The sequence below is a fragment of the Apium graveolens genome, chromosome 11 (genome assembly GCF_009905375.1).
Source record: "Apium graveolens cultivar Ventura chromosome 11, ASM990537v1, whole genome shotgun sequence".
NCBI classification, from domain to species: domain Eukaryota; kingdom Viridiplantae; phylum Streptophyta; class Magnoliopsida; order Apiales; family Apiaceae; genus Apium; species Apium graveolens.
The window spans coordinates 201,513,492-201,537,413 of NC_133657.1; the positions used below are offsets into that span (position 1 = coordinate 201,513,492).

The window sequence follows — 23,922 nt, forward strand, 5'->3', positions numbered from 1 at the left end:
CAAATTGACATCTTGCAGTATTGTTATTGTAGCTTCAACTAGAGTTCTATTTTTCCTTTCAACCGCATCATTTTGCTGAGGTGTTCTTTCAGCTGAGAACTCTTGAACAATGCCTTCTTTGCTGACACTACAACAAAACAGTCGATAGATATCACTCCTTTAACATCCGTTATAACTAAAACCGATGTTTCGGTACTTTTTAAAAAAATTAAAAAACACGCGGAGTTCATTCTCCGCTCCTCTCGGACAATTTCAATTACCATTTCGAAACTCACTCAGAAACTAAATTCCCTCTTTCAAACTCGCTCAAGAACCCTAGATTCATACCCCAAATTAAAACCCTAGATTTTGAAACTCCCAAATTTGAATCAAATTAGGTCGAACCCTAGCTTTTGATTTTTGTTAGTTGGTTGCATAAGAGGCTTTAGGTTGATGTACTTGTAGCAAATGAGGCTTCATCTATCTCGTATCCCCTAAAATTAGTAGGTTTTTTTCTAATTATTGTTTCGAAATTCAAATTTTAGTTTTTAATAAAACTTTTTTTTTACAGATTTGTTGATTCTTCATCATGGGTCAGCTCCAAAGTAAGTCATCTTCAAATTTAATATAATAGATGTATGCTTGTCAATTTTGGTTTTAAATTAAGTTTTGTTTTATTTTGTAATTTTAAAGTTTGATTGTGTTGATTGTAGGGCTCTGTTTGTTCTGTTGGTTTACACGTTCAGAATCTCTAGACACTGCAAAGCGAGTGAAATTAGTAGAGGAATTGAACTGGAAATTGTTTGTATTTGATGAACTTATAGTAATTGCAGATTCTTAAAACAAATTTGGGCCTAGATGACCTGCACACACATGCCCCTGCGATTCTAATTAGGTTCATTGATATCTACACCTCTAGTGACTGTTGTTGTTTCCCTGTTCCTCCTTGTCAACGATTACATGTGATGATACATAAATATGACAGTCTTATATAGTCTATGGGTACATAAAAAAGTAAGTCAGATAGCTCGCAAGAGTAGTATGAAGAAAGTGAGTACTGTACAGAGAGTGTACAATACCAGGAGGTCTGCAAGGTTGAAAGAGAACAAACATGGGGAGGAGAAAGAAGAGAAGATCGATGCACTTTTTACAGAGCTTTCGAGAATTGATCTGGGAGATGGTTTGGATAATAAGAACTTGTATGTTATGTTTGCTTATTTTCTATTTTTGTTCTTTTCTTAATGAGTTTTTGTAGGGTTAAATTGCATTTGCTCTTCAGATTCAAGGGTAGTAGTAATAGAACTGTACTTCTTATATTTGCAAGTAATTGTTTTTTCTGTTGTGAAATGATCTTATATGCCAAACTGAATCTCAGGCTTAATAAACCTGACAAAAGGCATGAAACTTAAGAATATAAGACCTTTCTAATGCTATGATTTTTTAACCAATGCAGCTAGACAATGAAGAACAGAGGTGTGTCGTGAGTGTATTCCAGCCAGGTAGCAAGCTTCTTGCTGCTGGATATTGCATGTACTCGAGCTCTGTCATCTTGATGATCCATCCAGATGATGCATCTACAATTGCATATATGTAGTGACTCTAGCTTGCTGCAACATGACATATTCTGTGATTGTTTCAAGTTCATGAATCATGGATTCCACCATGGCTTGCAGTTCGTCTTGTTGACTCTCAGGTGAGTCTCTGTGGAATGAGCATGGAAGGTCAGCTCTTGAAAAGACGAGTCAGAAAGTCAGTTTCTTATATCTTATTTAGCTGGTTTATAAAAAGTATTAATGTCGAGGGCTTGTGGTAATGCATAGAAGCCTGGTTGTATGTTCTAATGAAATTTTTGGTATTCTGAATTTTCTTTTTTTTGCCCAGGTACTTGATAAGAAGGTTGAATTTGAGTATTGGCTGGCACCCCGCATTGAAATTGTCAAGACAGTGAGTTACCTATACAACAACAATATGATCTTATCTCATTTGATGTCCTTCATGTGTCTACTATTATAAAATATTGATTTAATAGTCTTTCCACGTCCCTGATATATTATATTTATTTAATATATTATCTCCGCAGATGGAAAATATTGTTTTGTATTTCATAAAAGTTATTTTCATTTGAGTTTTTGTTTACCAATTCTATTTGTAAAAACATCTCTTTATATATCAGGTATTCAGGTGACAACAGCTGCATATATCTTTGTGTATCAGGTATTCGGGTGACAAGAGCTACTTTATGCCAACTCAAAATCTCATATCAAAGTTTAGAATGTCTTCTATTATAAAAGATATTGTGAAACTATCATAAAAGCATTTTGATTTAGGATTAGTTTGAAACTTATGCATATATAGAGCATAAGACGTGTGATTAATTATCTGAAGAATTTTAAGTTTATCAGCAAAGGTCAAGGTGTTTAAGTTGAATGCCATAAATTGTACACTTGCAGGGAGATGGTTCGCAATTTTCAGATCTCAGAGGGCATCCTCGAGCACGGGTACAAGGATCTTACCCAATAACAAATCTAAGGTATCATTTTCTTATACATGTTTAAATCTCTTTTCTAGTCAGATCATGTGAAATACTTCTGCCTGTTTTATAAGCATAAGCATGTACTAAGGGGTGGTGTGTTTGTGCATCTTTTATACTTTGGCCAGGAAGGAAATTCTGGATTAAGCCTCTCCTTGCCGGTAAAGTATTACTTTGTGTTGGTTAGCTGGTTAGCATTACAGAACATTCAGACATCTGGATTTAGGTCCATTGGATATGATTTCTAGCCTGCAACTTATTTTGATGGTAAAAAATATGCACTATCCCTTGGCATATACTCATTCAGTGGTATATACTTTATTTTGGCGCAAGAAGACTGTGTAAAAACAGGAAAGGTAACATCTGCTGGAATGTATTTTCTCGAGTTTCCTTCATATCGCTTCGACCAAACAGTGAACTCGGTCAGTATTGGATTCATTGTAAATTTATTTTTTGTATTGAGCAATTCTTTAACCTTCTTTAATTCCTTTAGCATAGAGTTCCAAATGTTTAATTACTTCTGATGTTTCTTGTTGAATTTGAAGAAGATGGTAGCTGCTAGAGATCCTGACACTGCCTCTTTTAAAAAACTTGATGGTTTTCAGCCATGTGAGATAAATGATCTTGAATCTGGAAATCACGTATTTGATATTTATGGTAAGAATTACTGCCCATTGCAAATGTCCTGTTTAGGCTTCTCCCATGTGTTCAATTATCAGGATTTCTATATTAACCTCCACTCTATGTTGATTATGTTTGTAGGTGACAATTTTTTCAAAAGTGTGAACTACACTATTGAAGTTCTTTGTGTTGCATTTTTAGAAGAAGAAAAGGCTAACCTCAGAGCTGTGGAAGCTCAAATTTTGTCAAAAGGGTAGACATTTCTAGGTTTGAATCTGAATACAGAGAGGCGTGGACATTAATTTACCAAATGTATTGCTCCACAATTTCCCAGTTCCTCTCATTCAACTAGTATTTGACAATTATGTTTTTGATATCGTCAATTTTGTATATTCGAATGCTTTGTAAGTTTGATAATGATAATCGAAGTTTTGTTTTTTTTCATGTGATTGATTCTACTTGTTTTTCTTTGATATTTTTGGTGCATATATATGTGTATATATAATTATTAAATATATAATAACATACATCGGTTACACACTGATGTCTTAGTACGTTTAATACATCGTTTCCATCTAGAGAAGCGTTGTTGCATATGTCAATTGACATCGTTTGTAATTTTTTACATCGGTTACCAACCGATGTTTGAGTATGTATTTAACACTTCGGTTACTAACTGATGTCTTAGTAAGCCTAATACATCGTTATTTTTTTAGAAACGATGTGTTATGCAGTCTTTCATATCAGTCTGAAACCGATGTGAAAAACATGGACTTTTCTCTACACCCACCTAAACATCGGTTTTTAAAATTTTTTACATCAGCCCAGAACCGATGTCTATTGATGTTTTTCCAGTAGTGAGAATTCACTTAAAGATGCATTCCTGAATTATGTGTCATTATCACTTCTCAATCTTTTAACACTATTTTGATCCTCAACCTGCTTCTTAACTTTTTTATGTGTTCAATGATGATGTGTGGAGTTTCATCCTTTGAATGTATAAATTCCACCCAAGTATATCTTGAGCAGTAATCCACCATCACCAATGCATATTTCTTTCAGGATATAGACAAGTCATTAATTGGTCCAAATAGGTCCATGTAAATAAGGTGCTAGTAATTGAACAATTTTCTTTGTCAAACATTACTTTGAAACCTTTTTCTATGAACTGGATGACACTGAGAAGATTTACTTCAAGACCAACAACTAGTGCTACATCATCAATGACAACCTTTTCATAAATCAACTTGACATATACCATTGTGAATCTTTTGTTGTTGTCTCCAAAAGTCACCAATGGGCCAACCATCTCCTCAAACTATCATAACAAGGCCTTATCACCTGTCATATTCCTGGAACATCCACTGTCAATTATTCATATGACTTTATTCTTCTTGCCCTGCACATAATGAGGATTAAGTGTGTTTAGCTACCCAAGCAGTGTTGGACACTTTCTTCTTTTTCACAGAAGTTGCAGAAGTAGAATTTGAATTTTTAAAAAGAATAACATTCATGGTTTGATCATCATTTTCCTTTTTAATCTTAGATCTAAGATTGACTTCCTTAAGATCTTTTCTCAATTTATGACAGCTTGTCATAACCTTCATATTGCAAGGAATGCAATCAAACTTATCACGGAAGAAATAGGGATCGTCAGCCAATGCCTCATCGTATTTGCATGCTCAAACTTTTGGCTCACTAACAGCCTTTCTACAAAGGTGAACTAGATGATTTGTTAAGCCACGTTTCTGACATTGCTTCCTTGGAGCATCTGCAACATAGGCATAATTGTTACTCTTGTTTACACCTATTTTTCTATTTTCGTTCTTCTTTTTCCCAGTGTTTTCAGTATTGATCTCTTTTGTTGGTGTCTTAGTAGCTTGATTTACTACAGGCTTTTTCTCACATTCAATGATGGGAGTGGATTCTGCATCTTTCTTTTCTTTATCTTCATCTGCAATTTCTTTCTTAATTTTTAACTCCACTTCACTGAAATTTATTTCACAAGCTTTAAACAAAGGTGCATTTACTCTTTTCAACATCATAGGAACATCCTAGTTCTCAATTTGGTTTCCTTTGTCAGCTTCAATTTTCTTGTGAGAGCTAAGGGCCTCATAGTCCAAACCAATAGCTACGTTAGCACACAGTTTGTTTTTCTCATGATACTGATCAATCAACTGAGATGCATTATTGAATGATTTAAGTTTCAAATCATTTTTCTCAATTTTTTCTCTCAACACTGCCTCTACTTCTCCAGCACACTTCAGCTGGTTCTCTGGTTCTTGAGCTGATCATTTTCTTGCTTGACTGTTTCAAGACCAACAAGCTGCAGTTCTAGCTCCTATTTTTCAATCTCAAACTTCTCATTGATTTTTGACAGCCTACTTACTTCCTCAGTAGCTACTACCATGATTGTGTGGATATGAAACATCACTACACTCATTTTCTCAATAGTTTCTTTATATTTAGTGGCATTTAATTCAATTGTGGTTAAAATAGGTACCTATGATTTGGATGCAGATGATTCTTCTTACTCTAGAGCTATGAGAGCATAATTTCCATAGTCTTCACAGTCATCCTCATCATCTATATCATCCCAACTTTTTCCGTCTGCAATATAAGCCTTTCCCTGTTGCTTTCTCAAGAGTGCTTCATACTTTGCTTCCAACTCCAGATAAGCTTTATCTTTCTTCACTTTCTTTGGCATTCTGCACTCAGTGGAAAAGTGACCCAGCTCATCACAATTATAACACCTTATCTTTGATCTGTCAACAGGCCCTGACTTGTAATCACTTTTTCCAGTTGAATTGAACTGAGTTTTTCCTTTTCAGTTGTTGTTGTTGTTAGATGTCTGACCCTTGTTCTTAAAGTACTTTGGCTTTTTAACCCTTATGTTAGAGAATTTCTTTGCAAGGTAAGCCATTGACTGGTCCATCTCATCCAGTTCATCAAGGGTGTAGAATTTATCATCCTCTAACTCCAATATGACTTGCTTCTGTGGTTCCTTATTTTTCTGCTCAACAGCTTGAACAACTGGTGTCTGAGCTTCTAGTTCATTTTCAGATGTTTTGCTGTCATTGGCAACCAAAGCACTAGTTCCATCAACAACATGCCCTTGACCAGCTCTCAATGACTTCCTTTGTAACATTTCCAGCTCATAGGTCTTCAAGATCCCATACAAGACTTCCAGAGTCATTCTGCTTAAATCTCTTCCTTCTCTAATAGAAGATATCTTTTATTCCAAATGATCAGAAAGGGTGAGCAAGAATTTAAGGTTGACTTCTTGAGCTTCATAATACTTGTCATGAAGCTGCAAATCATTTATCAGCTTATTGAACCTTTCAAAAACCTCAGTTATACTTTTCTTGGGTTAAGCCATAAAACCCTCATATTATGACACCAAGATCCTTTTTTGATTTGATCTAACCTCTTCTATTCTCTCACGCAGTATTTCTATTTTCTCCCAGATCTGTTATTATACATCACATTATCCAGTGACTCAATCAATATGAGTCTAAGCTGCTATCCAGAGAAACCTTTTCTTTTTTAGGCTCTATGTATGTTGAGGCATCTTTAGGTGCAAAATGTGCTGGTATGACCATGTCTCTATCTATAGATTCGGGAACCCTTTCAATAGGATTGAAAGGTCCATTTTTGAGAATCTGAAAGTACATAGGGTTGGCCATCCTTATGAACAACATCATTTTCTTCTTTCATAATGTGTAGTTGATCTTATCAAAGACAGGTATCTTAATACTGCTTAATTTCTGAGCACTCATTCTTCCAAGATCTTTATCTATATACTTTCATAATATGTATTTTGCTCTTTTGAAAGTGTATGGCTTATTTTGAACAAAGCAAATATAAATCGGTAGAGATAAATTATCTGAAAGTAAACACACACAACAATTTATCAAAACTCACTTAATTGTATTAATCAAGTTTATTTTGCTATAAATCTGTGTTCTTAGAAATAAGAAATCAGCTACAAATCTTGAGAGAGAATAAAATATTTTTCTAGATCTGTTTGTTACTTCTAAACTAAGTACCCGTGCATGTTTTATAAACCAATACGAGTTTACAAAATTTGCACTAAAATGTACTAACACAGTTTCTAAAGCAACCTTGTCTATTTCCTTTTCTAGTGTTAGCAAATCTGTGCAGAATCTTGTAGGTCTGTGACCATCCTCTGTCCAGTGAATCTTGGCTCTTGATCTTATATTTCTTCAAGCTACTTTTGTAGTCTTTCCAATTCAGTGAATGAATTGTTTGGTGACTGATAATCTTGAATCTTGAACTTGTCTGCATTCTGAATTATGAGATAAGTTCTCGAGGCCTCCTTTTGTCTTGTCGAGAAGTGACATATCGATAAGTGAAATGGCTTATCGATATCTCGAGTTCTCGAAATATATAAATTACTTGTCGAGGTCTCTAGTTCTCGAAATGTAGAATAGCTTGTCGACATCTCTAATTTTCGATATAGACTTTTGACTTGTCGACAACTTGAGTTCTCTACATGAGGATTTTTGACTTGTCAATTTCTCTAGATCTCTACATGCATGAAGAAATGACTGGTCGATATCTCCAGTTCTCTACAGAGGAAATTTAATTTGTCGATATCTGAGATCTCTACATGTAGATTGACTTATCGATATTTCTTGGGATTTCTCGATATGTCGTGTTGGACTTCTCGATAGATTTCTCGATATCCCTTGATTTGTGACTTGTCGATATCTGACTTAGAATATTTTTCCTAGAACAATTTTATTCAAATCTAAGCCGCTACACTATTCTCTGATGCATGATCAGGATATGATCTTCTTCCAGAGTTTATTACTTAGCTTGAAGGTTGTTCACAGAAAGATCTCCCAGATTAATCTACTAAATATTTTTACAGACTCAAGAAATACAATTATAGAATACAAATATAGATTATCATACAACATATCCTTAGAATTGTCAATATGACTTAGTCTTGTTATATACAGGCATGTCTTGCACAACACCCATACATTTTTAATATATATTTTTTTATAAAAAAAATAAATAAATTGTACATATAGTTAATTTTTTAAAAAAATGTTGAAAATTGATACGCTTATATATAAAGAACATATATATATATATATATATATTTGTGTGTGTGTGTATATCATATATTTCGATAGGTTAGGGTCATAAATAGTCAATGTTTTCAGTTTTTTTTTGAATTCGAAATCAGAACTTGACTCATTTTTCAAAATATACTCGGAATATGACAGCATAACCCGACCGAAAATATAACGTCATCCAGGTTTAAATTAAATTACGAGTCCGAAGAGAATATTATACCACTAAAGGGAAATTTTGTAATATCTAATGTTAATAAAAATTAATATTTTTGATGTTTTATGGGATCAGGTCAATTAATAATATGTATCAAAATTACTAGTTTCGAAATAAGGATTTTACCCATTTTCAAATATACTCGAAATTTGGCAACATGACCCGGCTGGCCGAAAATACATCGTCACTGTTTAGGTTTACTAAATTTAAATTACGAGTTTGACAAGACATCTTACCAATAAGGATAAATTTTGTAAAACCTCGTAATAATAAAATTAATATTTTTGAGGTGTCTATACGATCAAGTCAATTAATAATATGTTTCAAAATTACTAAATGACCGGTTGTACGTTATTATTTTTTGGACTTGACCCAATATTTAAATATACTCGGAATTTGACATTAGATGTCACAAGATCTGTTAAAACTACGACACATACAAAATCAAATTTATTCAATTATGGAGAATTGGTAAAAAGTTAATCCCAATCCCAAAGTCCTATTTTTTTTCATTCTCTTTAGAAAAAAATTAAACTACACAACTGAATAGTAAAAATTAGATTTTCCATTAATATATTATTTGAAAAATGGTTAGACATTTGATACTTATTCATAAAAAATATAGATTATTTATTGCATAAGTTAATTAAAATTATATTTATATTCAAATATTTATTAAAGATATCTTAAACTTTAAATTGTTCGGTTTAATATGATTATTATATGTAACCATATATATGGAGTCCCTAATTTTTTTTAGAATTCTCCAGTCGAAAATCCTAACTTTATATTAAAATCTTATCTAATGGTTCAGGTTTAATGTATTTAATTGTTTAAAAACTAAAATAATAAATTTCAGGATATAAACGTATATTATGGTGTTGTATCATTCATGTTAAAGAAGTTGAACATGCACGTGTTCTACAACTTGAAGATGTATGTTTGTAAACTAATCATGTTTTATAGAATCATATGTTATGTAATGTTCAACTTGTCAGATGTATGAGATTTGCAAAACTTTCATTAAAATAGTGATGCTTGTAGAACATGATTCACATATTATAATACGTTTTACAATATTTAATGTACTATTTTACTTGAAAAATATATGTAGACTCCCGTACTCAACAAAAAATAGAGATTCAATAGAACTTAACTCGCGTATATTTATATAAGAAACTTGAAAAATTATAGAATTCAATCTTTCGAAAAAATGTATTTAAGATGAGTAATAATAATTTTACGGAAATATTATGTAATGCTGAAAAATATCGTGCAACTATTTTGAATTACATTATATTTTGAATTATTTGAAACTATAATGTGTTGTACCATTTGATTTAATCCATGTTCTTATATCTAAAGAAAAAAAATTAATACTAGTCGATAATTTGAAAGAATTATCAAGTTCAACTAATATTCTAAAAAAATTAACGAATTGAAAAATATTTATTTTAGAAAAATAAAATACAATATTATCAAGTTATTATAAAGAGAAAGATTAGAATCATATACAAAAGAAACTTGAAAACGATTTGAATGACGATATATGTACAAATTTCTCTTCGAAATCTTGAAAAAAAAGCATGTGAATATCATATATAAATTATTTTTAGCATCCATGATTGATGCTTTGTTGAGTAAAATTGTATATGGATTGATTGTCAGTGCTACTACAATTACAATATATAAACAATTACAATTTCTTAGATAATTATAATTTTTGAATAATTATAAATGCAAGTTATTTGAGTAATTATTTATCAATCTATTATCTATTATATACGTAATATCCCAATATGATGTATTGGTGAGATATTTTATTCCAAATTAATTGGTGAGAAACTTTATTCAACCTAAAATTACATAATTACCCTTATATTTGTAATGCATTTAAAAACTATTTTGTATGGGAATCAAACATTGGTGCCACTATTGCTCTATATGTTATCATACCACTGAGCTTCTCAACCATATGTGTTGTGAATCATTCACATATTAGGTGTGCTTGTGTGTTCTTCATATAATAAATATTTGATATTTTAATTATTGAGATTAAAAAATTTCAATCATTTTTTTATTTTTACATTTTCTAATAGCCCAACACGAGCCACTAATGAGATATTTTATTTCATTTAATTGGTGGGATAATTTATTCAACCTGAAATTACATAATTACCGTTATATTTGTGATGCATTTAAAATTGTAATTTGTGCAAATCGAACATCGACGCCCTACAGATTATTATTCCATTGGGCCACTCAACCATATGTGTTATTTAAAACAAATTATTATTGAGAATCAAACTTGAGTGTACTAATTGGTATATTCAACTTCATAACACTGTGCCACTGAAGCATACATGTCTTCATCCAGACACGAAATATGTATTGTGACACGAATGGATTATTATTTGAAATTTGATTTTTGAAATTATTTAATTATTTTTGTCATATTTAATTTTCACTTGCATATTTTGATGGTATAATATTGTGGTATGAATTAGTGATGTGTGTCACATGTAATCAACTGTTACATTTTTAAATTATTCAAAAGTAAAATAATATCAACAGTTAGTTTTTATAAAACATAAATAATTCTAATGTCACTTTCAGCATTGATGCTTGATTACGTAAAATTAGATATAAATCATTTGTCATTAAGTATGGAACACGGTACGTGTGTGTACGTGTGCCTGATACATGTGCGTGCGCGCGAGTGTGCCGCGTAGTGGAGAAATATTTGATATTTTAATTATTACAACTTATCAAATAAAGTTAAATATAAAAGTTTAACAAATATTCACAAATATTTATATAAATCATAATATACTTCCATATATATATTTGAGTTATATTTTATGATATCGAAACATCTAAGGATTATTTTGTCTACTATTTTGAATTTTCGTATGAATGTGCATAACCAAATTATGCACTGATTGAATTAAAAAAATTATAACAACACATACAATGAATGAAAAAAGAGTGATAAAAACAAATAAATATTTCAAAAATATTGATATATAATTTTCTATCAGCACTACAAGAAAAATAGCTTCACACAACTGTTTTGCACCGTTGTCTGTCACTGAGGTTTTCCGTCATCTATTGAGGCACCGTCTGATTGCCGTCTGATTACCTTCAAACAACGGTTACTTAACTGTTATCCGAAACAATGTCAAACAACAATTTAAGACAGTTATGTGAAGTCTTTACAAACAACAGTTTTGACAAATAAAATGTTGTTGGACAATATGTACTCAAGGGATATTACACAACGGGGAATAAGTGTTACGCAAGATGCTTAAATTTTCCCAAAATTTTTTATAGTTTTACTCTTAACAATGGTTATTTGACTTAGCCATTGTCTGAGAGGCTAACCACAACAATTTTATAGATAAACGTTTATCTTAGTTTGTTTAGACAACAGTTTATTTAAGCACTTTTGTAAGAAATTCCTCAAACAACAGTATGTTAAAATTATGAACCGCTGTTTTACTGTATCGAGTTGTGCTTAACTGTTATCTAAAACGTGTTTAGACTGTACTCAAATTTAAGTCTCATTGCAGTTACGTTTTCACACAACAGTGGTACCCCTACTCTAGTTATAAGAATGATGTAGAGACAATGGTTTGCAAGTGTTAAGACATTTTCGTATCTAGCTTTGGTCGATTGTTAACAAAATGGTGCAGTGTTGTCCGAATTATTTTGGTACAATGGTTACTTTCTTGTAAAAAACATTTATCTGTTAAGTGTGTAATTTTGCATTTTAAATACACCGCTTGCAAACCACCACCAAAAACTTAAAAGCAAAATATGACAATAAACATTTGGTTCCAACAACATGAAATGACATAAAACAAGAATATATAGGCCATAATATTAAATCATCTATTCGCAACATGTCAATTTTCCAATTCACCAAAATACAATATAACCAAATACATACCCAAGCCACCGATCAATCTGCAAATTGACATACTCAAGCAACTGACCAAAAGAAGCAAATTGATAGACCCATACTGATCAATCCACCTAACACCAAATACTTCATTTAAAGTTTACTTTACCATTACCAAGTACATAGATACAACTTCCACTTAAGTACTAGTTCAAAAACTTCCACTTTGCTACTAGTTGAAAAAAGAAAAGGACTAGACTATAGAACCTAATTTGTGTGTCGTTTCATAAAATATTTTGCAAAGTCGGTTCGAAACTCGTTAACGTCATCATCTGTATAAACCAGGTTCGTCCTGCGCATCCACTGAAAAATGACCAAATGTTTTTGTAAGTGACATGTTTTACTAGTGTATGAGCAAACCCAAAGAAAGTAAAAACTGACATTGACAGCAAACTCAAGCTCTTTGTCTTCAAAGATCTCCTTCATATACCGCATCATGAACATGCCACAATCCTTGTTCCCCGCCTACACCGGAACTCCCTGAAAACATCAAAGAAATATTAATCACATCCTCAGATGACATAATTACAAAATGTTGAGAATGAATTAATACCGCCATGTTCTCCCATACTATTTTCTTCTTTGAAACCTTATTTGGATCCTCTTTATTCATTTTAATGGCACTGCAACCAAAATAATATGTATCAACATAAAATCAAACAAAAAAATATGGTAAACCAAGGTTCAGGACTAAATACAAGAACATTAGAAGTTGAACTCACTTGTCGACAACTTCCACCAATTCCCCATTTGCAATTCGACGTTTGAGAGGGTCCATGTAGTAGAAAATCTATGCCTAAGGATTTGCAACAGTCAAAGTCCAGTGGTTCATACGCAAACATGAACAATGATGCAAGTTTTAAATTAAAACTTGAAGACCTAATTCTTCTCACGTTATCAACTCAAACATCAACAAAAAAATCACATCGATACTAAAATTAAATCCACCATAAATTTACCTCAAAATTTATGTGAGAGGTGTAGTATTAAGACTTACATCATATTAAACCCACCAAAAAAATTGTTAACTTAAAAAATGAAATGAACATATAATCATAACAATTCCATCAAATTGTCTCCCTATGTGACACAACTTGACCATTTAATAAATTTTAAACAACATATTTTAAATGTTAAACCTAAAATTGCAATATATATTACAAATTTAATCTCAAAAGCTTAACCCTTGTCTTCACTATTGAAACTTAAATTCTCATAAAAAAATCAACTAAAAAGGGCAAGACATATGATATTATCATATTTTACCTCAAAAATTTACGTGAGAGATGTAGTATTAACACTTACATCGCATTGTAAGGCATGATGAAGTATTGGCCTTTCTTAGCATTCTTAAATCGTGCAGCGAGTGCACGCGACCTCTGCCCCGCATTACCACATCCAATGGCACCAATCATACCAGGATCTATGAAGCTTATCATGTTGGTCATCTTCTGCTTTTTCACATATTCATTTAAGAAGCTATATATAAAGTTAAGCAGTAGTTAGTTGTTAGGAATATGTGTATTACTTTGATAATAAGTTAAACAAAACACTTAGGTAGAAATCTAGTGTTTGTAGCCTCAACGGATAAGACCATCTTGGCTATCCGTTGAAGGAGTAGCTTTACTTAGCAATAAGTTTAGTATTGTAGCACATTTCATTCTCTGGATTCAAGTTGTAATTCTTAGTTGTTGTAGGAAATTATCAGTCATGTTGACTACTAGTGGATATGCAAATAGGAGGGCTAATTGTAAATATTTCATGCCTTGTAATTTTGTATAAGTGAAGAAGTATCAACTGATATTGAAGACCTTCAACGGATAAGAAACAAAGCTTCAACGGATGTCTCTAATGCTTCAACGGATAATATCCATCAACGGATGAGTGCTTCAACGGATAAAGACTTCAACTGATAATGCATCAACGGATAAAGCTTCAACGGATAAAGCCTCAACGGATAAGGCATCAACGGATGAAAGCTTCAACGGATGCCTAGTTCATTAGCAGTTGATAGTGACAATTCACAAGCTGACAGAGGCACATGGGTTGACAGAGACAAACTGGAATGTGGAAGCCTCTAGGAGGAATCAAGAAAATGCATCATTTCCATTCTGATGCAAACAAGGAAGTATTCAAAGATCTACAACCAAGCCTAAATTGTATTTGATAGAGAAATGAAGAAGAAACATGTGAAGAATCTTTTTAATTGTATTTCACAGTTTTGTCTTCACTTGTAAACTTGGTGATATATAAACCAAGTAGCAGCTAGTAATTAGACAAGAATTTTCCAGAGCTGTTTAGAAATATCCAGAGAGAAAATCATCTAGTTTGTACTAGGAAGCAGCTGTGATTTAATTCTTTGAATCACAGATTTTCTGAAATAACACATCTCTGGTGGAACAACAAATCCACCAGAAAAGTTTTTAAGTTCTTTGTGTTCTTTACATTTGTGTTTGAATATATATCTGTCTGTATTAGCTTCAATCAATTCACACACTTGTTCTAAAAAACACTTAGCCTTAGAAACTGCTCAAAACTTGAAAAAGTTTTGAGATTTACATTCAACCCCCCTTCTGTAAATCTCATTGTTAGTCCACTGGGAATAACAATTGGTATCAGAGCAAGCTCTTAACATACAAAGAGTTTAAAGATCTATTCTGCTAACATCATGAGTAAGAAGGATATTGGTGTAAAGATTCCAATCCTGGAAAGAGATAACTATCATCACTGGAAAGTGAAGATACATTTACATCTTCTCTCTAATGATGAAAGCTACATCAACTGCATTGAAAATGGTCCTCACATCCCACACAAGGTGGCCACAGCTGCTACTGCAACAGTTGATGTTGGACAGTCTATTCCCAAGCCAAAGGCAGAATGGACTGTTGAAGATATTGAAGAGGTTCACAAGGACAAGAAAGTCATAAACATTCTGTTTAATGGCCTGGATCAAGATATGTTTGACAATGTCATCAACAGCCAAACTGCTAAGGAAATTTGGGATACTGTGCAGCTTATCTATGAAGGTGCTGAGCAAGTTAGAGAAAACAAAATGCAGCTTCTCATTCAACAGTATGAATATTTTCACTATGAAGAAGGAGAATCATTGAATGATACCTTCAACAGATTTCAGAAACTGTTGAATGGATTGAAGCTGTATGGGAGAGTGTACCAAGTCAAGGACTCCAATTTAAAATTTCTAAGGTCTCTACCAAATGAATGGAAGCCTATGACTGTTTCTCTAAGAAATTCTCAAGATTATAAGGACTTCACACTTGAAAGATTATATGGAATTTTTAAGACTTATGAACTTGAGATGGAGCAAGATGAGCTGTTGGAAAAGGGAAAGAGAAAAGGAGGATCAGTTGCACTTATAGCTGACAGTGAAAAAGTTGAAGCCAGGAATGAGGAAAAGACAATGCCAAGTCTCAAAATTGGCACAAGCAAATCAGAATTAAGCAAGGGTAAAGAGCAAGTTGCTGAGGATGAAGACAATTCCAGTCAGGATGACTCTGATGATATTGATGAACATCTGGCCTTTCTGTCCAGGAGGTTTGCAAAGATGAAGTTCAGGAAAAATACAAAATTCACTAAGCCAAACTAAAACATGGTGGACAAATCAAAGTTCAAATGTTACAACTGTGGCATTAGTGGACACTTTGCAAGTGAGTATAGGAAGCCAACTTCTGATAAAAAGAAATTTGAGCAAGTTGATTACAAAAAGAAGTATTTTGATTTGCTCAAACAAAAGGAAAGAGCTTTTCTCACTCAAGATGATTGGGCAGCAGATGGGGTCAATGAAGATGATGATGTGGAATATGTCAACCTAGCCCTGATGGCTAATTCTGATGAAAATGAAACTAGTTCATCAAGCAACCAGGTAATTACTACTGATCTCTCTCAGCTTTCTAAACATGAATGCAATGAAACCATAAATGATATGTCCAATGAATTATATCATTTGCGTGTTTCCCTTAAATCACTAGCTAAAGAAAACACTAGGATCAAAGAGAATAATGTGTTTTTAAGTGATAAGAATGCTGTGTTAGAGAATCAGGTTATTGAGCTTGAAAAGATTAAACTTAAATGCTTGACTGTTGAGAGTGAACTAGAAGAAGCTGTTAAGAAAGTAGAAATTCTTTCTAAACAGTTAGAAAGTGAGCAAGAGGTAATCAAGGCCTGGAAAACATCTAGGGATGTTAGTGTTCAAATTGCCATGGTTCATGGAATTGAATCATTCTGTGAGGATTCCTGGAAGAAAAACAAAAAGGAGTTAGAATTAATTGATGGATTGTCAACGGATGTGGAATCAACGGATGATGAAAGTTATCCGTTGAAGGAAGAAAAGGAGCATCCGTTGAAGGCTCATCAATTAAAACAGGCAAGTAATTTTAAAAATAAAAACCTTAATAAGAAGAATGATTCTACTCTCAAGAACTTTGTCAAAGAAGGAGCTAGCACATCCAAAGATGCCAGTAAGGTGAATATAGGACACATGACTTTGGATCAGCTGAAAAATAGGCTTAAGTTGGTTGAGGATAAGAAGGAAATTAAAAGAAAATCTAAAAGAAATGGGAAGGTAGGGATTAATAAATATAACAATTACAAACCTGATAGGTATGCTCCTAGAAAAAGCTGTGTGCATTGTAAAAGTGTTAATCACCTATATGATAATTGCAAATCTGTTAAAAATGCTCCCATACCTTCAAATCCCTCCATGCCTAACATGTCTATGTCACCTCTGCATGCTATGCCTGTTATGTCTCATCAGAATCCTCATGCACATTTTGCAAACATGCCATATATTAATAATCCTTATTTTACTGCATTTAGTATGCCTCACATGCCATACAATATGCATATGTGGAATAACATGTTTGCACAATCTATGCCTTATCAATCAAATGTGTTAAATGATTCTGTGACTAACCCTACACTTCAGCCAACCACATCTGAGATCAAGGTTGACCCAAAGTTACCTAAGTCAAAAGATGCAGGAGGAATGAAGTCTAGGAAAAAGACTAACAAGGCTGGACCCAAGGAAACTTGGGTACCAAAATCAACTTGATTGATTTTGTTGTGTGCAGGGACAAAGAAGGAATCTATGGTACTTGGACAGTGGTTGTTCAAGGCACATGACAGGAGATTTCACCCTGCTCACAGAGTTTAAGGAGAGAGTTGGACCTAGCATAACCTTTGGAGATGACAGCAAAGGATTCACTATGGGATATGGCTTGATTTCAAAAGGAAATGTCATCATTGATGAAGTTGCATTGGTTGATGGTCTCAAACACAACTTATTGAGCATCAGTCAACTATGTGACAGAGGGAATACTGTTTCCTTCAATTCTGAAGCCTGTATTGTCACAAGTAAAAAGGACAATAAAGTGGTTCTAACTGGAGTTAGAAAAGGGAATGTGTACTTAGCTAACTTCAACTCTACAGATGCAGAATCCATTACTTGTCTTTTCAGCAAAGCAAGTGCAGTTGAAAGTTGGCTATGGCATAAGATGCTGTCCCATTTGAATTTCAAGACAATGAATGATCTAGTCAAAAAGGACTTAGTTAGAGGAATGCCTCTAGTGGAATTCACAAGGGATGGACTGTGTGATGTTTGTCAGAAAGGAAAGCAAAAGAAAGTATCATTCAGTAAGAAGCTTGAATCTGCAATTGATGAACCATTACAACTGCTACACATGGATCTTTTTGGACCAGTCAATGTATTGTCAATTTCAAGGAAAAGATATTGCCTAGTGATTGTTGATGATTTCTCTAAGTTTTCATGGGTCTATTTTCTTGGATCAAAGGATGAAGCTAGTGAAATCATTATCAATCATATCAAGCAAGTCAACAATCATCCTGATTTCAAAGTAAGGAATATTAGGAGTGACAATGGAACTGAGTTCAAGAATTCAACCATGAAGTTGTTCTGTGAAGAAAATGGGATCATGCATGAGTTCTCAGCTCCAAGGACTCCACAACAAAATGGTGTGGTGGAAAGGAAGAACAGATCACTAATTGAGGCTGCAAGGACAATGCTTGAAGAGTCAAAACTCCCAACTTACTTTTGGGCTGAGGCTGTTAACTGTGCATGTTACACTCAGAATATTTCTCTAATCAATCAGGCAAAAGGCATGACTCCCTATCAATTATTCAAGAGAAGAAAACCAACTTTAAACTTTCTGCATGTCTTTGGTTGTAAATGTAACATCTTAAGGAATCAATCTGATCACAAAGGGAAGTTTGATGTAAAGGCTGATGAAGAAATATTTGTTGGCTATTCTGCTGGAAAATCTTATAGGGTCTACAATCTAACAACCAACATTGTCATGGAATCTGTGCATGTTGTGTTTGATGATAAAAAGATTGATGGACTAACAGATGAGGGACATCATGAAGGACTCAAATTTGACAACATTGAGATATATTGTGATGATAGTGAAGATGAGAATGATGAAGAAGGCATCTCAAGAAGAATTCAGAATCTGCCTTTGGATAATGCACAGAATGCTGCATCCGTTGAAAGTTATAATTCAGCTTCCGTTGAAAGAAGCAATGCAGCATCTGTTGAAAGACAAAGTGCATCATCCGTTGAAGTTCATAATGAAGCATCCGTTGATCACAGTCTGTCAACGGATAATCAATTTACTTCATCAGTTGATAGAGCTCCCAACTCCTTTCAAAGGATCAGCAACTCAGGGGGAGTTTCAACCAATCAACATTCTATCTCACATCATGACAATACTGAGGCAACCTCATCTAGAGCTAATCTACCACCTTAAAGGAAATGGACCAAGAATCACCCTTTTGAACTGATCATTGGTGATGCTACATCTAAAGTGCAAACTAGAAGGGCTACTCAAGATGAATGTCTGTATAGTAGCTTCCTATCACAGGAGGAACCTAAGAGAGTGGAAGAAGCTCTATTGGATCCAGATTGGATTTTAGCAATGCAAGAGGAGCTAAACCAATTTGAAAGGAACAAAGTATGGAAGCTGGTACCCAAGCCAAAGAACAAGAGTTCTACTGACACAAAATGGGTATTCAGAAACAAGATGGATGAAAATGGCATTGTCATAAGGAATAAAGCCAGATTGGTTGCTAAAGGCTATTCTCAACAAGAAGGAATAGATTTTGATGAAACATTTGCTCCAGTTGCCAGACTTGAGGCCATCAGAATCTTTCTAGCCTATGCAGCCGATGTCAATTTCAAAGTCTATCAAATGGATGTCAAGAGTGCATTTCTAAATGGGAAATTGGAGGAGGAAGTTTATGTAAGCCAACCTCCAGGATTTGAAGATCCAAACTTTCCAGACTATGTGTATTATCTGTTGAAAGCACTCTATGGACTAAAGCAAGCACCTAGAGCCTGGTATGAGACTTTGTCAAAATTCCTTCTAGATAATCATTTCACAAGAGGTACTGTTGACAAAACTCTCTTCTTTAGAAATGTTAATGGCTCTAAAATACTTGTTCAAATTTATGTAGATGATATTATATTTGGATCTACAGATGATAAGCTTTGTAAAAAGTTTGCTAAGTTAATGCAAAGTAAATATGAAATGAGCATGATGGGAGAGCTAACTTATTTTCTTGGTTTACAAGTTAAACAAGTTAGTGATGGAATTTTCATTAGTCAAACTAAATATATTTATGATCTTTTAAAGAAGTTTGACTTAATGGATTGTTCATCTGCAAAAACTCACATGGCCACTGCCACCAAGCTTGAATTAAACAAGGCTGAAAAGTCTGTGGATATTTCAAGTTATAGAGGCATGGTTGGCTCACTTTTATATTTAACTGCTAGTAGACCTGATATAATGTTTTCTACATGTCTCTGTGCTAGATTTCAAGCTGACCCTAAAGAATCTCACTTAGTGGCTATTAAAAGAATCTTCAGATATCTCAAAGGGACTCCAAATCTAGGAATTTGGTATCCTAGAGAGTCTGGTTTTGATCTAATTGGCTACTCAGATGCAGATTATGCAGGCTGTAAAATAGACAGGAAAAGCACAACTGGCACCTGTCAATTTCTAGGGAACAAGCTTGTTTCATGGTTCAGCAAGAAGCAAAATTCTGTTTCTACATCAACAGCTGAAGCTGAGTACATTGCTATTGGTAGTTGCTGTGCATAGATACTATGGATAAGGAATCAACTATTTAACTATGGTTTGACTGTTGAAAAAATTCCAATATTCTGTGATAACACAAGTGCCATTGCCATTACTGAAAATCCAGTGCAGCACTCAAGAACCAAGCACATTGATATCAAGTACCACTTTATTAGGGAACATGTGATGAAAGGTACAGTGGAACTTCATTTTGTTCCAAGTGAAAAGCAGATTGCAGACATATTTACCAAGCCACTTGATGAATCAACATTCACAAGATTAGTAAGTGAGCTAGGTATGCTTAATTATTCATAAATTTATGTCCTCTATATAATCTGCATTGAAGCCTGAAATGAATTTGCTGCAAGAACAAAGTTGGCTTTAAGAAAGACCTATCCTATCAACGGATATTCCCTATCCGTTGAAAGCCAAAATTGTCTAATCAACGGATGTTCATTATCCTTTGAAAGACAAATACATTTCTGGTAATTTTATCCCTCAACGGATAAAATAGTGTTGGTCATCAACGGATAACTATTTACCTTATCCGTTGAAGTGTCACATCAGTTACTTTCAGTAAGTCACGACCGTTGATTTCTTTACTTAACCGTTGATACAGATATACACTGTTGTATGTATTTGTATTAAAGGCAGTTTAGAATTTTTACAGTTTTATTTATTCTTGAACGGCTGTAATTTACTTAAAAGTATCATTTTATTTACGTTTTAATTCAAGAAAGTATAAAAGCCCATTAAACTCTTATTTTCACTTTACGCTTTCTTGCAATTTTCATTCTCCTTCTCTCCCACAATTCTCAAGTTTTTCTCTGCAACCTCTACTCACAACAATGGCACCAGTAGTCAAAATTATGTCTCAAACAGGATTTGTTTATGAAAAGAATAATTTCGTAGCCTTGGTTGAAAAGAATGAAGCCCATTCTGATTATCACAAGATGATGGACTTCATCAAAAACTGCAAACTAAGCTATGCAATGCTGGAAGCCCCAACCATCTACTGTGAGGTGATTGAGGAGATTTGGACAACTGCAGAGTTCAACTCCACAGATATGACTATTGCCTTCTCTCTCAAAGGTAAGGATTATTGCATTAACTGTGATGATATACAGTCTTGCTTTAAGTTTCCTGAGAATAATGCCATGACACCACACAGTGATAAAGATGTATCTGCTATGTTAGATTCCATAGCCTATGCTTTTTATTCTGCTAGTTTAGGTAGTACTAGAAGGAAAGGCCTTAGGAAAGAATGGAGTTTTCTTGGAGATGCCTTTATTAAGGTTTTCTCTGGGAAGATTAGCAATTTTGATGCCATAACTTCATCTCTTGTTAATATGCTCTACATGCTAGTTTCTGATAGGTACTTTAATTTTAGCAACTGTGTCATGCTAGAATTAGGTTCCAGATTAGGTAACAAAGCTAATAGACCACATAACATCTACTATGCTAGATTCTTTATGTTATTGGCTAACCATGTTGCTGAAGGATTGGTCATATCAAATGAGAATAATAAACTCAAATGCTGGGCACAAGAGAAAAGGGTCCTTGCAGACCTTGTGAGAATGAACCTCAACAGCCAGGTGCCATTGGTATATTTGCCAATCATAAATGCACCACAGGTAAGTGAGGTAAACACTTCTATAACTCCTACTATTTCCAACCCCATTGTTTCTTTGCCTTCTAGTGTGGCCATGGAATCTGTGTCTTTGTCCAAACAGGTTCCTACCAAAGCCACCAAAACTAAAGTTTCAAAACTCAAGTCAAAGAAAACTACCTCTGTTGTTTCTCAAAAGACAACAGTTTTAACAACTACCAAAAACCCTGAAGGGAGTGAACAGGGTGTGAGTGGTGAGGGGAGGGGTGAACATCAAGAAACCCCCCAGGATAAGGTGGGAGAGGTGAGTGGTACCCAAGCCAGCCAAGCCACAGTCTCTCAAAAGACTGTGGTGGTTCAAAAGGAGTCCAACACATCCCTAGTTGCATCCTCCCAAAAGGATGTAACTATTGAAAATAATCCCCAACCAGGGACACAGAACAAAAGAGGGAGGGACACTGAAGCCACACATTCACCAATTAAATCCTTTTCAAGGAAGAAGAAGGCCAAGACCCTAGTTTCCACACAAGGGGCACACACAGCACAAATACATCCACCTGTATCTGAGCCTTCTCAAATTCAGCTTGTTGTGATTCCAGCAAATGTGGAGTCACAGCCCCATTCTCTCATAATAGAAACACACCAATCATCAAACTCCCCATCACCCTCTCTGGATGTGGATATGATATTCACATCAATTCCTGATTCTCCCTCATTAAAACTTAGGGAGGAGCCCCACTCAAAACCTGATGATCATCATCTTTTAGATGATTTGTTGGATCATCAGCCAATTCTTTCAGATATGGTTGAAGAATCTGTGTCACCTCACTTAAAATGAATTCACACATATTCAACAATTATGTCACTTTCTATATCTACATCTTTTCCTTCTTCAATGGATATCTCTCATCCGTTGACAAGTGGTTGTTCTTCAACGGATAAGCTTAACAGCAGTTATCCGTTGATACCATCAGTTTCCACTTCAACGGATACTCTCTATCCGTTGATGGTCTCTACACACTTAACAGAAACAATTCCAACTGTAGAGGACATGGTTATTGTACAATCCCTTTTAGGTTTGAGGGAAGGGAGTGATCTTTTGAGTGAGAGGCTGGGTTGCTCCCAGGCAAAAGGAGAGGTTGAGAGTCACCATATGCATGCTATTTCTTCCAGCATGGCAAAAGTGAGTGAGGGGAGTGCCACCTTAGAAGGTGAGGGTGAGGGTGTGAGGGTGTGTGTGAGCCAGGGGGAGCCCCTGATGCAAGAACATAGAGAAAATGAGAGAAAGGCAGGTACAAAAGCTACAAGGGTGGATCCAGCCATTGCTAGTGAGTCAATGAAAGTGGATGATGCAGAAAAGGAAAGACAATTTCAGCAACATTACAAAGCTGTAATTGATAACATTTCCTTGGATGCTGACACTTTTACTCATCCTGTTTCAGCCTATCAATTATTGGCTGCTCAGGGCAATGTGGAGGCAGAACAGACTTTAAACATTGTGCACACTTCAGAATCTCTTCTCAGAGACAAAGTTGCTGTTAACAGGCTGCCTTCTCAAGCTGGTGAGCCATCTGAAGAATTTGGAGTAAATTCTAATGATGATGACTCTGATTCTTTGAATGAGAGTATGAACTTAGGGGGAGTAACAGGCTCAAGTTCTGTTCCAGATCTTCCTGAATGGGCATGGGCAAAAGCATCAAAACCAGGAGAGTTTGGTGTCACTTTGGTTAGACAAGTCATGACAATTCAGAAGGCCCTTCAGGAGACTACAGATGCTGGTACC

The 23,922-nt window shown here is 34.3% G+C and overlaps 1 protein-coding gene and 1 pseudogene across 9 annotated transcripts; one reads left to right on the plus strand and one right to left on the minus strand.

Moving 5' to 3' along the window:
- Positions 1-23,922, minus strand: part of LOC141696512 (xanthotoxol synthase-like) — a 66,008-nt pseudogene that overhangs the window by 14,841 nt on the left and 27,245 nt on the right.
- Positions 155-3,574, plus strand: LOC141697392 (uncharacterized). 9 transcript variants are annotated; one of them, XM_074501746.1, is made up of 11 exons: positions 161-482; positions 551-584; positions 693-1,178; positions 1,433-1,672; positions 1,861-1,923; positions 2,153-2,193; positions 2,430-2,509; positions 2,638-2,670; positions 2,817-2,931; positions 3,055-3,166; positions 3,272-3,574. In XM_074501746.1, the coding sequence occupies exons 4-10, from the start codon at positions 1,545-1,547 to the stop codon at positions 3,069-3,071; spliced, it is 477 nt and encodes a 158-aa protein (XP_074357847.1). In that variant the 5' UTR covers positions 161-482; positions 551-584; positions 693-1,178; positions 1,433-1,544; the 3' UTR covers positions 3,072-3,166; positions 3,272-3,574. The 9 variants fall into 9 exon arrangements, with proteins under 9 accessions (XP_074357848.1, XP_074357850.1, XP_074357849.1 ...); XM_074501747.1 differs by having other exon boundaries at positions 155-482; positions 551-615; positions 693-1,672; XM_074501749.1 differs by having other exon boundaries at positions 155-466; positions 551-615; positions 693-1,672.

Coding starts and splice junctions, on each gene's coding strand:
- LOC141697392 (XM_074501747.1), top strand. CDS start 1,545: ATGATGCATCTACAATTGCATATATGTAGTGACTCTAGCTTGCTGCAA. Junction 1,673..1,860: donor TTCGTCTTGTTGACTCTCAG/GTGAGTCTCTGT, acceptor TTTTTTGCCCAG/GTACTTGATAAGAAGGTTGA. Junction 2,510..2,637: donor TACCCAATAACAAATCTAAG/GTATCATTTTCT, acceptor TACTTTGGCCAG/GAAGGAAATTCTGGATTAAG.